General features: G+C 33.4%; 1 protein-coding gene across 9 annotated transcripts; it reads left to right on the forward strand.

The window, feature by feature from the left end:
- The first annotated feature begins 620 nt into the window (after positions 1-620).
- Positions 621-14041, forward strand: LOC111310275 (regulator of nonsense transcripts UPF2-like). Of its 9 annotated transcripts, none has more exons than XM_022909567.2 (20): positions 621-721; positions 1353-1431; positions 1593-1683; positions 1828-1915; positions 3409-3611; positions 4714-5058; positions 5224-5328; positions 5506-5633; positions 7240-7416; positions 7546-7627; positions 8170-8454; positions 8555-8752; positions 8864-8965; positions 9209-9460; positions 9544-9762; positions 10757-10952; positions 11777-11958; positions 12384-12848; positions 13057-13553; positions 13696-14041. In XM_022909567.2, exons 3-20 carry the CDS (start codon positions 1612-1614, stop codon positions 13814-13816), a joined length of 3717 nt encoding a protein of 1238 aa, XP_022765302.2. In that variant the 5' UTR covers positions 621-721; positions 1353-1431; positions 1593-1611; the 3' UTR covers positions 13817-14041. The 9 variants fall into 9 exon arrangements, with proteins under 9 accessions (XP_022765302.2, XP_089604504.1, XP_022765304.2 ...); XM_089748378.1 differs by lacking the exon at positions 1353-1431 and adding an exon at positions 3854-3913; XM_022909569.2 differs by lacking the exon at positions 1353-1431 and having other exon boundaries at positions 1579-1683.
- The last annotated feature ends 2345 nt before the right edge of the window (positions 14042-16386 follow it).

The raw sequence follows: 16386 nt of genomic DNA on the forward strand, positions 1-16386 counted from the left end.
AATAAGTTTATATGAATTATTTTAGGTATCTATTTTTATCAAATATATGTATGTTTTTAATATGAATTTTTCTAATGAATGCATGTAGATTTAATAATTTGTGTGTTTGTATTTGTTTATTTATTGTTAAAATATATGTAAAATATAAAAATTATAATATTATAATTTGTGATGATATATCAAATAAAAATAAAATTTTTTAATTTTATCAAATATATGTAAAAATTTTATTATTTTTATATTTTTTGTCGTATCACTATATTTTTAAAATTACAAAATCGAAAATATAGACACTCGATGACAAAATATGTTTAATTATATTAACTTATTAATATTTTTTATTACTGCCTAACAAAAATGTAAATAATACTAACTTAAAAAAAAATTTTAAAAATATATAATAGCCGTAGTCTTTTTTTTTTTCTTTATTTTTTTTATTTTGCTTATAAAATGAGAAGAAGTCTTCCAATCAGGCGTGCCAGAAACGCATCATCACAGTCTATAAAAATTCTCAAGAGTGGGCCCTTCGAAGCCTCAAAACGGGTTCAAGTTCGACCCGATATCCGATTCCGAGTCCCCCGAAGAAACTAGAAAAGCCTTGCAGTTTTCTTTCTTTTACTAAGTCGGTTCTTCAAAAAAGGAAAAAATTGGGTTCGTTTCAGAAACTTTTTCCTCTCTTCCTCTTCGCTTAATCAATCTTAGCTTCTTCCGCAAATTTCAGGTAAAAACCCTAACGCACACTCTCTATCTCTCTAAGATCCAGGGAAAATGTAACGTTTCTTTTTTTTATTATTATTTAAATTTCGGGTGAATTTTTAATATTTTGTGATTGAATGATTTGACGGAAGTATTATTCTCTGATTTTGAGTGATTTTTTAATGATTTATTGTTATTATTATTATTGTTATTATTATTATTATGAAATATAATGAGTTGTTTTAGTGAAGTTGTGAGTGAGAACATTGGAAATGTTAAGTTAGATTATAATTATGCTAACATTTTTTATTTTTGTTTTTGGCTGACACTTGTTTGGGAAGAAGTGATAAGAAGATGAAGGAAGAGAATTTTGATTTTTTAGTTGTTTGGATTGCCGGAAAGTGTTTATTCGGTAATCCTTTGATGAAATCTCAATGTGTGTATTTTGAAAGGTTAAAAAATGGTTTTCTTCGTCTTTGTGCTTCCAATATCATTTTGATGTACATGCTATTATTTATAGAGGTATAGTTGGTGAAGTAGGACTAGTGCTTCAGCATCATGGATCGTGTTGATGATTTCAGGGCTGAACTTTAGGGTACCATAGTTTAAAAAGTATTGAAAATGAAATTGTTCCAAGAAAAATTACTCTATTACAGGGTTGACAACAATATTTTGTGCAAAAACTTAGCTTAGGAGTTCAAAATGCTGGCAGAGGGGATGTTATTTGATGCATAGGTGAGGGTTATTCATATAGTTTCTGTTTTTGTGCTAATTTCTTGAGTATTGATTCTTTAACTATTGTTAGAAAGCTTGTAGAAGGTTCTTTTTATGTCGTAATTATTTATATTTTTAATGCAAATTTCTTGATGATTGATTCTTTAGTTATGGTTATACAGGGAATTATTGTGAAGAGAAATGGACAAGATAGATAACCATGAGGATGAATGTCGGGCTGGAGGTGAACACCATGGCAAACAAGACGATGAGGTAAGATTAATGGACCTAGCGAATTGCATACGAATGCATGAAAAAAATTTACTATTTGACCATTGTTCTTGTTCTTGGAGTGTTTTTTTTCATAAGAAGTTGCTTTGATACAACACATTTTTATATGATTTATTCCAATTGTAGGAAGCCGTTGCTCGTATTGAGGAAATTAAGAAATCAATTGAGGGAAAAATGGCTCTTCGTCAAACCAATTTGAATCCTGAAAGGCCCGGTTAGTAAATTTTACTACATTTTAGGGTTTGTAAATGCCCATTGACTGTTTATGGAGATGGTTAAAATTGTTGACCTGACTTTTATTTTCTATTTTAGTGATTGTAACCTTTGCTGGAAATAAAAATGCTTATATTAGCTGGCAATTCATTCTTAATTCTTATTGACATTTTCTAGAAAGGACCATAGCTTATGGTACTTTTAATAATGAATAGGTCAGTGCTGAGATAAGGCTCCTTTAAGTGGGTTTGTAAACTTATTACTAGATTGTTCTAAATCATTGGGGTTTGGAAGTTAGAAACTCAGGTTTTGAAGCTCCTAGAGAAACTTTTTGTCTTGGCATTTAGACCATTTAAGTCTTAAATCATGCTTCTAATTACTGTTTAGGAATTGAATTCCTTTCTTACCACTTTCATCTGTGAGATTTTTGGTTATTTCCTTTATTTTTAACCATCCCTTCCACTTGAATCTCCTTGAACTTTCTCTTTGGTGCCCTTGGCCTGTATTGCAAATATTCAAACCATCTAAAACATTCTTCCTTTAGGTTTTCCTAGTATGGTGCTAACTCCACTGTACTTGATAGCTATTTAAATTGCTGGACTTTTGGCCTTTCTAAGCTTTGCCCTTACTCAATTTTTTCTTTCTAATTCATCTTAATTGGTTGTGATTACATATTGTATACTGGTTGTCATCTACAGTATTCCTTCTTATTGTATTGCCATTAAAGCATTCAAAATTTCTATCCTTTTTTTTTTACCATTTCATTTCTATCTAGGGATCTTGATACTTAACTGCTGGGATCTTTTATGTAATATGATATTATATTTCAATAATACGTGGACCAATTATATTGGAATTTAAGAAGTTCATCCTATACAAAAATGTATTAACACTAAATGGGTCTTGAACAAAGTGCTCTTTTAATGTTTTTTAAGATTTTTAAGGAGGCTTCCATGATGATAAGTTATGATGTAAAATTGCTAAAAAATCCATGTAAGTAATTATTGGATTTGTTAAATACCCCAAACTACTGGTTTCTAATATATTTGAGGCTAGAAGATATGAGGACAAAAAAAAGATGTCTGAAGTATTATGCTTGATAGATAGGAAAGCTTTCGGAGAGGAGTGTTGCATTTTCCTTTGGGTTATTTCAATCTTTTAAATTAGGTAATGAGGTACAAGAAAATGTGAGAGAAGATCAGCAATGTGTGACTTTGTAGACTTATCTCTCCTTCATTCAATTAAGGGAAAATGACATTATTTTTCTCTTACCAATCTGAACTGACATAGCAAGCGCATTTTTTGTTCCTTCTTCCTCTTATGCTTATTATTATGGGCAATGGAATTTCATGTGCCTGAAAATCTATCATTTTCTTTCCTTATTTAGCTCACAAAATTTCTGGATTACCTTCAATATAATCTAGGTTGGGGGGCATTTATTTTGGGCTTGGTTACTGTCACATATATGTTAATATGGTTTATTCTTGGTTCTAGATGCTGGGTTCCTCAGGACATTGGATTCCAGCATTAAGCGCAATACAGCTGTTATTAAAAAATTAAAGCAGATAAATGAAGAGCAGAAGGAAGGAATGATGGAGGAGCTGCGAAGTGTCAATTTAAGTAAATTTGTCAGTGAAGCTGTGACTGCTATTTGTGATGCCAAGCTTAAGAGTGCAGATATACAAGCTGCAGTTCAGGTAGCTTTTATGAATGAGTTTGATCTAGACGTTGTATGATTATATATTTTTGATAGATGTGTATTGAGATTATATGATCATACATACTGTTATCTAGTTAATTTGTTGCAAGTACAGGTGTCACAAAAGATCTATGTTATTTCCTATTCAGACATGCAAAGTTAATGGTAATATGTTTGGTCAAAATTTGAAATGTGAACTTTTCTTATATTCTCTTCAGCTGAAAATGATACATGGTTCAGCTGAAAATGATACATGGTTTCACGAGCCAAAATCTAAGGACTTGAATGAATCATAGCAGTGTAAGTAAGTTAATTAAGCAGCAAGCATTTAGGTGATTTTGATTTAAATAAGAAAGAAAAAGAAACCTGTAGTCTTCTTGTCCAAGTGAATTGAAGTAGCTTGTATGAGTCATTGTTTACATCCTCCAATGTCTTTGTGTGTACCTATTAAGCTTTAGCTAGCAGACTTTAGTTTTAATGATGATCCAATAATTTAAGCTATGAAAATTGTTTCTTGCATACTTTCAAAGATCTATAGAGTATCCTAGTCTGGTTCTTACTATATTCATAATCAACTTCTTTGTTTTTTACCTTTATCCTTTTTTACATACATACATATATAGTTTATGTTACCTATAGCATGATTTTTGGTTTGTAATTGACGAAATTCTTGCAATTTTCTTGTTATATAGAGTTCTCATTACTGTTGGTAGTCTGTAAATGTGTTCATGAATATGGGTAACATTTACATTCCTTCATATTATAAAGGTTATGCATATTTGTGACATCTGTATCTGCATGAATGTTAGTAATTGTCCGAAACTTTGCTGGTTTCTTTTATATTGAATTCTCTTCATTTGCCACGATTGATAAAGTTGCCTGCTCAAAGTTTTTAAATGTATTAATGGATATAGTTCAAATCTATTCCTTGTACTAAGAAGAATATACTTCTGTGTAACATCTTTATCAGTATGTATGCCCTCTGCTGATGTTTTCTAACTAGCTTTTGTTGTATGCTGAAACTTTTAGCAGTATTAGTTTGTTGGTAATTTTTTGTCATCTACCTATCTTATGATACTTACTGTTGTTATCTGTCAAAGATCTGCTCTTTGCTTCACCAAAGGTACAAAGATTTTTCACCAAGTCTGGTACAAGGGCTCCTGAAAGTCTTCTTTCCTGGAAAATCTGGGGATGATTTGGATGCAGACAGGAACTTGAAGGCAATGAAGAAGCGTAGCACTTTAAAACTTCTTCTGGAACTTTACTTTGTTGGAGTTATAGAAGACAATGGAATCTTTATCAATATCATTAAGGATCTTACTAGCACAGAGCACTTGAAGGACCGAGATGCTACTCAGACAAATTTGACTCTTCTTGCTAGTTTTGCTCGACAAGGGCGAGTATTTCTAGGACTTCCACTTTCTGGTCAAGAAATTCAAGACGAGGTGCATCTTTTTTTGGTCTTAAAATGGCCTGATATTTCCATCTTGGATTGTTTCTTTGAAGCTATTATGACTTTTGCATTTTCAATTCTAGGTTATTTGTAGCTTAGATATTGTTAGTGGCAATTTGCCCTTTGATATGGCTTCTACGCTGACACTTTGCTACAGTTCTTTAAGGGGCTTAATATCACATTGGATCAAAAGAAAACTTTTAGGAAGGCATTTCATTTATATTATGAAGCTGTCACTGAACTTCTTCAGTCTGAGCATGCGGTAAGCTTTTGCAATTGGAAATATTATCTTTAGAGGCAATAAATCTTGAGGTTCTTATTTGGACTTCTCTTTAGGCACATCTTTGTTCTATACATAATTAGTTGGAATGCTTGATTCTTTCATTATCTTTTTCTTTCTTTCCCACTTGCCCTAATTGATGGGGGTATGCATTTATAGTCGCTTCGTCAAATGGAGCATGAGAATGCCAAGATTCTAAATGCTAAAGGAGAGCTCAGTGAAGAAAATGCATCTTCGTATGAAAAGCTGCGAAAATCTTATGATCATTTGTACCGCAACGTCTCATCGTAAGTTGCTTTATGATGTCATTTTCATGGTTCTTTATTCTAGAGGCAACTAGCCTATGGGTCAATCAAATGATATTAAGATTTTTGTGGTGATTATGGTATCATATAATTTGTTCTATATATTAATCATAGATATTTTGATCATGCCTGAACCACGAATAATGATGCTTTTTTAACGAGCTTATGAGCATTTTTTAAGGAAACTTTATGAGCATTGAGTAATGATGGAGTTCTATTCTTACATTACTCTCTGTTTCCAGATAAAGAATTATTTTCTAAGGATCAAACATCTGCTACATTACTACCAATCGGCATAAACGGAACAGAATATAAGTTGCCATATTCTTACCATAAATATTTAATTATTCTATAGTTTTATATTAACAGAAAATTGTTGGAGACCAAGCCTCTGCTAAATAAGTCCTAATTGGCATAAGTGGAACTGATTATACTTTTGTGCTTTTCAAATCTTATACATTTAGCTGCTACTAGTTGTTATGTGCACTACATATGAACTAAGGTTTGTATTTTTAAAGCGTTTGTCAAGAAAGGTGTAGGTGTGGGAATGATTAATTCAGGAGCTTACTTAATCTTTGGATGCTCAGTTGAGAAGTTGCAGATTACTTATGTTAGGAATAACTATTTTTTGGGTTGTGCAAAAACTGGAACCAGTGAAGACAGCCTGCAGAATAGGTTTACTGGTATTGTTTACTTAAACCTTAATTTCTTGAGATTAGAGCCCCATGTGGTAAGCGAAGATGATTTCTGGTAATGCCAAAATAAGACTATTCCTGCTGAGGTTGGAGTGATATCACTGATTTCTGAATTTGGAAAAATTCATTAGATTAAAGATTATGGTTCATAGTGTGAAGAGTGTGATTGTTGGCAAAGCATAAATAGTAGTAATTGATTTTTCCCGGATTTCTTTGGATTATAAATGTTCCCTCAGATAATTTGAATTGCATGTATCCCAAGATAGCTCTTACATTACCATGTCTAGGAACTAGATCTGTTATGAGATTGTGATCCACCCACTCCTATTTGCGCTTTCTTCTGTTGCTTGAGCAATTCTATCAAGAATTGTGCTTGGGATCTAAAAATTGTGGCAGAAATGTTGGTTTTGATCTCAAGTCAGTGGTCTCTTTCATGGATTTTTAGATTTATTCATGTGGCTGTACAGCAGATGATTGTATAAAGATTAAAGAGAAATATAATTGTGGTGAAGTGTTGTTCTATTTGTCGAGATCAGTGAGGGATCAGTTATTTATTTTAATATTTTAATAACACCTCTATGACGTTGGAACTTTAGAACTCAGTTTTTTTCACAATTTAGGGTCTCTTAGGTCTTGCCAAAGTCAGTGTCGAAGATGCTAAAACATTGTACTACTTTCAGATTTGTACTACTACTTCCACCTTGCTTTTCGGAAATTTTTAGAATTTTCTCCTATTAAATTTACTCATTCTCAAGCATGCCTCTTACATCTAGATTAACTTTTATATGAGCTTTTAATTGGCTTTCTTACTTTAAAAAAAAAAAATTCATAACTGACTTGTCTTCTTTTAAAAGAAAAACTAAATTCAATTTTTTTTAATCCTTATATTGCAGTTTAGCAGAAGCACTTGATATGCAGCCTCCAGTCATGCCAGAGGATAGTCACACGACTAGGGTTACTACTGGAGAGGATGCTTTGTCTCTGGCTACGGGAAAAGAGTCTTCTAACCTTGAAGCTATATGGGATGATGAAGACACTAGAGCTTTCTATGAATGCTTACCAGATCTCAGGTATGTTTTGGTCATTATTCAATTAGTTAAGAAGAGATTTTCTCAATAGGGTCTTTTGTTAATGGTCTCTTTGGTAGTAAAAGATGCATTTGCTTGCTGTTAAGAGCATTGTGTACATATTCTTCTCAGAGCTTTTGTACCAGCAGTATTATTGGGAGAAGCTGACCCCAAGGTGATTGAGCAAACATCAAAGGCACAAGAGCAACTGACTGTAAGTAGATCAAGATTTTAAATATCATTGTAGGCTTTCATCTGTGGTTTTATACTCTGATAATGCGCTGTGCTTTCCGTGTTACATATCAAGTTTTGGTTGAGTCAAGAATCAGCTGATGATGTTCTGACATTTCATGTTTAATGCTCTCCTGCTCCACCAATCATTACATACCATGATCCATATCTTTGCAGTTGAAAATATGAAAATACTCCTTGTGCTTAAAACTAACGAAATCTGATAGTTTGTCAAAAAACAAAATATAGAAATTTAATAGATAAGAGGCATTTTGATGTAAAGAAACACAAAGGCAGACTGAACCATTTCTTAATTTCTTAACTGCCGTGCATCCAATCCTATGCCAGAAATATTGTTTCCTTCTTTTTTTTTTGGTGGTGGGTGGGTGAGGGTGAGTCAGTTTTCTAGATTTATTGATTAAATTTGGTTTTCGTGAGCTCCCTTGTGACAGATTCTATTTAAGACTCCTAAATAGTCCATCTCTATTTAATGTTTATCTAATGATTCTTTTATTTACCTTTTAGGAATCCTCTACTGAAGCAGATCAAAGTAAATCAGTTGCACAAGATGCTGTGGAGCCTTCTGTGGACTCTGGCAATCTGCAAGAAGGGGAAAGTATAGAGAAAGGGAAGGATAAGGAAAAGACCAAAGATCCAGATAAGGAGAAAGGGAAAGAGAAAGAAAAGGATACTGATAAAAAAGGGGAAAATGAAAAGGAGAAGCTCAAAGGTCTTGAAGGGACCAATTTGGATGCTCTACTGCAAAGACTCCCTGGTTGTGTGAGCCGTGACCTTATTGATCAACTGACAGTAATTATGCCTCCTTTTTCAGTGTTGCTGTTTTATGCCACTTTTTGATGGGCCTTTATGTGACTCTAGAAGAATATTGAATTGTACATTAAAATTTCAGGTGGAGTTCTGTTATTTGAATTCAAAATCAAATCGGAAAAGGCTTGTGAGAGCATTGTTTAATGTCCCAAGGACGTCTTTGGAGTTGCTGCCATATTACTCACGCATGGTTGCGACGTTGTCAACTTGTATGAAGGATGTTCCCTCTATGCTCTTGCAGATGTTGGAGGAAGAGTTTAACTTCTTAATTAATAAAAAGGTTTGCTGCCATCAGTCTCCTTGTTATATTTGTAACTGTCTTCTGTTTGTACATCCATTTCCATTTTTCGAGTGTATATAACTTATATTTCAAAATTGAAATTTACTACAGGATCAAATGAACATTGAAACAAAGATCCGGAATATTAGGTTTATTGGAGAACTCTGCAAGTTCAAAATTGCACCAGCTGGCCTTGTCTTCAGCTGTCTGAAGGTATGTGCAAAGCAGCAAACAGATAAATGTTGGTTGCTATCCCAGTGCTTGTTCCTATGATGATATTTCATCTTATGGGGGAGTTTATGAACTTTTTGAAGGAAATAGAAATTCGTAGCAATCAGTTTTATTTCTCTCATTTTCAAATGTCTTATAAGTTTGTATACCCTATAAATGTGAACATGTTTGAAAACATACAGTTTGTTTCCAATGCTTGCTTATTCTATTTTTCTTTTGTACCAGACTTGTTTGGATGATTTCACTCATCATAACATTGATGTCTCTTGCAATCTTCTTGAGACATGTGGTCGTTTTCTATATCGTTCTCCTGAAACTACCATAAGAATGGCTAACATGTTGGAGATATTGATGCGCTTGAAAAATGTAAAAAATTTGGATCCTCGACATAGCACACTTGTAGAAAATGCTTACTACCTATGCAAACCACCTGAAAGATCTGCACGGGTCTCTAAAGTCCGTTCTCCATTGCACCAGGTATAATTTGCTTTTCCTGTTAAGATATTCTACCTGTTTTTATGTTAAACCTCCATACTGAGTTATGTCAAATTCTTTTGCAGTATATTAGAAAATTGCTATTTACGGACCTTGATAAGTCTTCCCTTGAGCATGTGCTGAGGCAACTTCGTAAATTACCATGGAGTGAATGTGAATCATACCTCTTAAAGTGCTTCATGAAGGTCCACAAGGGGAAATATGGTCAGATTCACTTGATTGCTTCTCTCACTGCTGGTTTGAGTCGCTATCATGATGATTTTGCTGTTGCTGTAGTCGATGAGGTTTGCTTCTTGAATTCAGACCTTGTTCTTATTGAGTTGATATTTCATTTTCCTGTATCTATGTTATCTGGATTTTCAAAGGACTCACTACTCTATATCATTGTGTTTTTTATTTGTGTAGTAGCGGTATATTCCCCTTAGGATCCACAATTTGCGCTTGCTGAAATGGCAAGAAATGGTGGCCTGGAACATATGGTTCTATGACATATGTTCTTCATGACATATTAAAATTCCTTTTGGTGTATAACTTTTGTGAACAGCTGAAACACTATGGGGATGATTTGAAGAAAACCAATTAGGCTCTTTTATTTGAGCTCAATGTATTATTTAAGTTGTAGAGTTTTGTTTCATAATCAATCTGCCTTGGGTTTGAGGTGAATCTAAGGTGAAGGTCTAGTCAACATGATATGATATGATGGTGTTGGGGAGGTTTCCTTGGATTATGCTTAGAGCTTCTATTCTTTTGCTTCATTGGGATGGCAGGCTGCAAGAAAGCAGATTCTCATGACCTGGATTGTTATTTGGTTTTCCTATCAATGATTGTAGTTAGATATTGCTGTTTGTCTGGAATATAGCTTACTTGCAGAGAAAATATGCTTGGAGAGTGCTGCTCCTTGAGAAGTTTTTGATATTTTTAGGGTTCGACTAGGCCTTCTCATAATTAAACTTTTTACCAGACTAGATGTTGGACTCCAATGTGAGATTTGGTTAACTATGTTGGAAATATTGGGATTTTCTAAAAATATATAGTTTGTAACATCAGAACCTGCTATTTTCATTAAGTTTACTTTCTTGGTTTCTGAGAAATTTGTGCTTATTTTGTTGTGGTATCATCTTTCCCATGGATGATTATAGCAAATGCTTTTCATGCATAATCTTCCTTATGGATAAGAGTGGAAGCATGCATAGCTATAGTTTTTCTTTTTCTTTCTATTTTTATATATATTTTTTAATTTCTGGTTTAAGTTTCAGTAGTTATATTCTTTACTTTCAGGTTTTGGAGGAGATTAGGCTTGGCCTGGAATTGAATGATTATGGGATGCAGCAGAGATGCATTGCTCATATGCGTTTTCTTGGGGAGCTATACAACTATGAGCATGTTGATTCTTCTGTCATCTTTGAAACACTTTATTTGATTCTTGTTTTTGGCCATGATACAGCCGAGGTATTGAGTTATCCCATTTATTGTTGTAAGTATCAATTACGTAGGGATATGCAGGCTCTTAATCTCTCTCTCTCTCTCTCTCTCTCTCTCTCTCATTACTTTAATCTCTCAAAAATATCCTCACTGGTTTTGTTCCTTGAACTTCTTTATGGATGCATTCAAACAGTAAACGTAAAGTTGTAGGAACAGATCTGCTTATGCTGCCTATTTTGGGCTTTATAGTAGGTTAGTTTTAGGGATTTCAGGGTAAAGGCTATGGAAGGTTATGCTTTAGGAATTAGTCAGGTTTGATTCAAATAAGACTTGATCTCTAAAGAGGACTGGAATTGAAGAAAAAGTTCACAGGGATTTCTGGTTAGCGGAAATCTAGGATAAATCAGGCTTGTGAATGCTGTGAACAGGGACCCTTAGAATATTGTAACAAGAAAGAAAGAGGAGAGTGCACAATATCTTCCTAGACACCCAAGAAACAATTTAGTAACAAGTAAATAACCAACTTGGTATCCAAGAGAATAAACTTGACTCCTGCAGACTCCTAGGATATTTAAACTATACAAGTAACATGCTTAACTGTAGGGTACAGAGTTTGCAGAAATTATGATATTACCTTTGAAGAGTATAATACGGAATATTCCGAACAGAAAATCCTAAATTCCTAGAATTGAAGTTATGTAGAGAAAAGTAATAATTAAGGCTTTCAATGGCTACACAATTAATGGTTAGGAAAAACGACAGTCCATAAACTTTTAAAAGATTTTATTATTATTATTAAGTGTGAGATTTAGCCGTGAATGTCATTAATTACATTTTAACTAGTAATATGATTTATTTATCTGTGTTGGTAGCAAGATGCCCTTGATCCACCCGAGGATTGTTTTCGAATCAGGATGGTTATTACTCTTCTTCAGACATGTGGGCACTACTTTGACCGTGGTTCTTCCAAGAGAAAACTTGATCGATTCTTGATACACTTTCAGAGGTATATTCTTAGCAAGGGTGCATTACCACTGGATATTGAATTTGACTTGCAGGTAACCAAAAACACACTATTGTAATACTTTTTAGAATTTGTCATTTGGAGCTAATCATGGAAAAAAGAATGTTCTTTTTATGGTGCAATCCATGCCTGTAGAAACTATTAGGAATAGTAGCATAGTACTATGTTTTATGTTTGTTAGTCCTTTGATCTTGCTAGTTTGGAGGTGTTTCACAATAATCACAATTGACCGTTATCCATGCAATGTTTTAGCAAATATATCTTGCATTAGTGTAGAATATTCAATAGTCTGTATGATCTCCACTTGATTGGTTATAATAAAACTTATGCTGTGCTGGCAAAAATAATGAAGCTTCCTTTATAATATACTAATTAGTTTTTCCTTTTGTATACTTCATACTGAGAATGACTGCCTGTGATATGTAAATCTGATAAGCTGACAAGTTGAAGAATATGCAGGACTTATTTGCGGAGTTACGTCCCAACATGACCCGGTATTCATCCACGGAAGATGTGAATACAGCTTTATTTGAACTTGAGGAACGTGAACGTACTGCTTCAACTGACAAGACAAGTAGTGAGAAGCACTCTGATACTGAAAAGTCTTCTTGCAGGACAACTGCCAATTCCATCTCATTTGATCGACCAAGCATGTTTAATGGTTCTGAGGAAAATGGAGTGCATGAGGAAATTGGTGACAGTGACAGTGAATCAGGAAGTGACACCTTTGAACCAGAGGGACATGATGAAGATGATTTGGATGAAGGGAATCATGATGATGGATGTGATACCGATGAGGAGGATGATGATGATGGTGGACCTGCTTCTGATGAGGATGATGAAGTTCATGTCAGGCAGAAGGTGGCAGAGTTGGATCCTCTAGAAGTGGCCAATTTTGACCAGGAGCTCAGGGCTGTAGTGCAGGCAAGCTTTTGTTTGTTTTTAATTATTACCATATTTATTGTCTATTCTATTTTAGTATTTATGTAATTGAGAATATACATGTCAAAACATCTGCTATGCTAACTTCTGCCGATATTAATTTTCTGTCTAATGTGGTTTGCCGGGTTCAAATTGAGTTAGGAAGAAATAGTTGGCTTTGCTGTCCATTTGAACTCAATTTTAAATGCAGGAGAGCATGGAGCAACGCAAGTTGGAGCTAAGGGGCCGACCTACATTAAACATGATGATACCAATGAATTTGTTTGAGGGTTCTATCAAAGATCATCATGGAAGGGTAGTTGGAGGTGAAAGTGGTGATGAAGCATTGGATGAAGAGACCGGAGGAAGCAGAGAGGTACAAGTGAAAGTTCTTGTGAAACGAGGGAACAAACAACAGACCAAGCAAATGTATATTCCTCGTGATTCTACTCTTGTCCAGAGCACAAAACAGAAAGAAGCAGCTGAGATTGAAGAGAAACAAGACATTAAGAGGCTAGTCTTGGAGTATAATGACAGGGTAGAGGAGGAGAGTAATGGGCTTGGAACACAGACATTGAATTGGCCAAGTGGAAATAGCAGAGCTTACGGCCGTGGAAACTCATGGGAAGGATCCAGTGGGAGGAGTGGAGGACCACGTCATCGGCATCATAGCCATTCAGGAAGTGGAGCTTATTATGGCAAAAAAAAGTGAGTTTCATGGTAGAATGTAGAAAATTTCAACTTTGCATCATTGTATTTGCGCATATGTTGCTTACAAATAGAGAAGGATTTAGAACACCATTGCCATGAGCTATCACTGAACAGCCAGATGGGTGAATGATCTTTTCAGGTCCGATTTAAAATTGAATTTTCATAATACAATGTTCCCCTGCGACGGCAATCGTACCTTTCTGCAAGAGGATTACTGTTTTATCAATGTCCTCATACATGCAAGGTCAATGTACATCTGACCTGATTTGTTACTGTAGGTAGTGTTAATTGTCAATACATACAAAACTGCGTATGATTTTCGAGATGATGAACTGAAGACAAGCTTTCTGAGTCCTGTAATTATAGTGGTTCCTGTATTTGCTATTGTATATCGTTTTGAGCCCCCAAGTGAGGGTTAGAAGAAGACTTCTGTTTGATATAGAAATTATCAGATGGCACTTATTTGGTCGGATGGTGCCTGTTTACCAGAGTTGTACTTCAATTTAGAACACTTTCTCGAGCACCACCATGAAAATCCCTGCTCTGGTTGATTGGCAGGATGATCACTCCATTAGATCAGGTGTTTTTGGGTGTCTCTCTTTAGAAGCACTACATGACGTTAAGTAAACTGGAATCGAAAATTTTGCTCAATTGGAATAGTTTTCTGGTTGCAAATTGAACTTGTGCAAATTCAATGCTTCCCATTTTTAGTTACACTATATATCTCTGTTGACATTCGGGCATTTGGTTCCGGCTCAGTGATTGGCAAAAGATTTTTCACTAGAATGTAGTTTTACCTAAACAAATAGAAAATTGGGCCAATGGAGCCCAACAAAGATAGAGTCCAAATTTAAAAAAAAAAAACCATTAATTTCATTCTTTTGGGCTTTATTTAGTTACAATTTCAGTTTCAAAACCTAACCAATCTCTGGGGTGTACTATTTCTTTTCTAATTTACTATTATGAGTAAGGTATTGTAATTCTAATAAAAAATCAATGCCAACATCTACGACTTTTTTGAATTGTAAGCACTAAACCAAGGACTCTTGACTAAAATGAGAATTTCCTTACACTAGCACCCCTAACACTAACCTGACCTGTGGCCCCCAATTGATCGATGGTCAAAAAGTCCAAGAATGATGCAAAATCAATACTAAATCTTATCATAATATAAAGTCTATAGCTATCAAAATATTTTGGTAATTTTTTTGGCCAATAAAATATTTTGGTGGTTTCAATAGGACAGAAATCCATCTAAAAATACTTTTTCAAATTAAACTAACATTAAATCCTTTTAAATTAGAGTTTTCATTTACTCCACACAAGAAATAAAGAAAAATATAATATATTTCTTAGAAAGGAAAAGGCAAGAAACAAACTTTGGTGTTTGGGAATTTGGTTCTCCATTTTCCTTATGAGTATAAACATTTCTAAAATATGCCTGACATTGCCTATTGGGTGTCAAACAAAAAAAGAAAATTATTCTATGTTTAGTTTTTTACAGCTAAGACATGTGTGCCATAAATCCAACATGTGGGCCTAATTTTTCCATTTTTGGGTATGGGAAAGACCCACTTCACCTTTTTTTTTTCTTGTTGATTTATGTGTGAATATTTCACATGTTCTTTCTAAAAGAGGGAAAAAAAAAAAGGGAAAAAAAAAGAGAGGAATTTTTATTCATTCTTTCTCCAATAATATTTGCACCAATTTTTTTTTTTTTCCAATTCATCGAAAAATTGAAGGATAACCTAAAGAAGCAAAGTACTAGTTTGACGTGTTGAGTGCTCCTAGACTGAGAAGAATTCTCCTCTTCTCTTTTGGTAAACGCTTAAAAGGAAAATTCTATTTCCACCATCTACAATAATTGTTTGAAGAAATTATTTTATAAACTCTAGTCAAAAGATTTTATTTGACTTTCTTTTTTTTTTTTGGTATAGATTTTTTTATAATATAATTTTAACTTACATAGATACCCTTTCTCTTTTCCTGTTTATGGAACACGAGAAAACTTGCAAAATGCAAAAAATATATTGGCAAAAATTTTAGATTTGTTTGTTGAGTAGGACTTCAAGTTGTGAATGGTAATTATCAAGATATGGCAACCTTTTGATTTAGATTTTTTTTGGTTTGAGAATAAAAAAAAATATAGATGTTGAAATATAAATGTTATTTATTAAAAATAATTGTATGAACCAACTAAATTAAATATTGGATTCATCTTTTGATTTAGTTGAAAATCATAATTTTCATAAATTTTCAATTTCAATAAAAATTGTAAATGTTAATTCTCTTATTTTCATCTTGAATTCTTTTTAATGAAATTATATATATTAATAGAAATTACAATCATCTATTGAAATTACATGTAAAGAGAAATCAATAAATATATCAAACTAAAAACCGACAAACCAAGATATAATTTGGAGGAAACCCATAATTAGACGAAATTTATACCTAATAAGATTTAAACCTAAAATTTAAAAGATTATAAGACCTTTTTTTGGTAATACAAGGAGGTGTATCTTCAAATTTTTATTTGTGTTTAATCCTTCATTTAGATGATTTTAAGCAAAATGGTCAAAGAAACCCTAATAAAAATTCAATAATTATTTGAGTTTTTAATATTTTACTACAATCAATCAAGTTCTGAATTTTTTATTTTTATCCAATTGAACCCTTAAATATTTAGTTTCACCTAATTACACCCTTAAACATCTATTTTCACCTTAATTGAACTTTGATTAGATGAAAATTTTCACCTTACTTTCATTTAATAAAGATTTAATTGGTGAAAATAGATGTTTAAGAACTTAATTGATTGCAATAAAAT

The sequence above is a fragment of the Durio zibethinus genome, chromosome 19 (assembly GCF_047325235.1).
Source record: "Durio zibethinus cultivar Kanyao isolate XHJ-2024 chromosome 19, ASM4732523v1, whole genome shotgun sequence".
NCBI classification, from domain to species: domain Eukaryota; kingdom Viridiplantae; phylum Streptophyta; class Magnoliopsida; order Malvales; family Malvaceae; genus Durio; species Durio zibethinus.

Excerpts from the sequence above, each read along its gene's own strand:
- LOC111310275 (XM_022909567.2), top strand. The coding sequence starts at position 1,612 with ATGGACAAGATAGATAACCATGAGGATGAATGTCGGGCTGGAGGTGAA. Across the intron at positions 9,763-10,756 it reads CTGTTGCTGTAGTCGATGAG|GTTTTGGAGGAGATTAGGCT; the intron begins GTTTGCTTCTTG and ends CTTTACTTTCAG. Across the intron at positions 13,554-13,695 it reads GCTTATTATGGCAAAAAAAA|GTCCGATTTAAAATTGAATT; the intron begins GTGAGTTTCATG and ends TGATCTTTTCAG.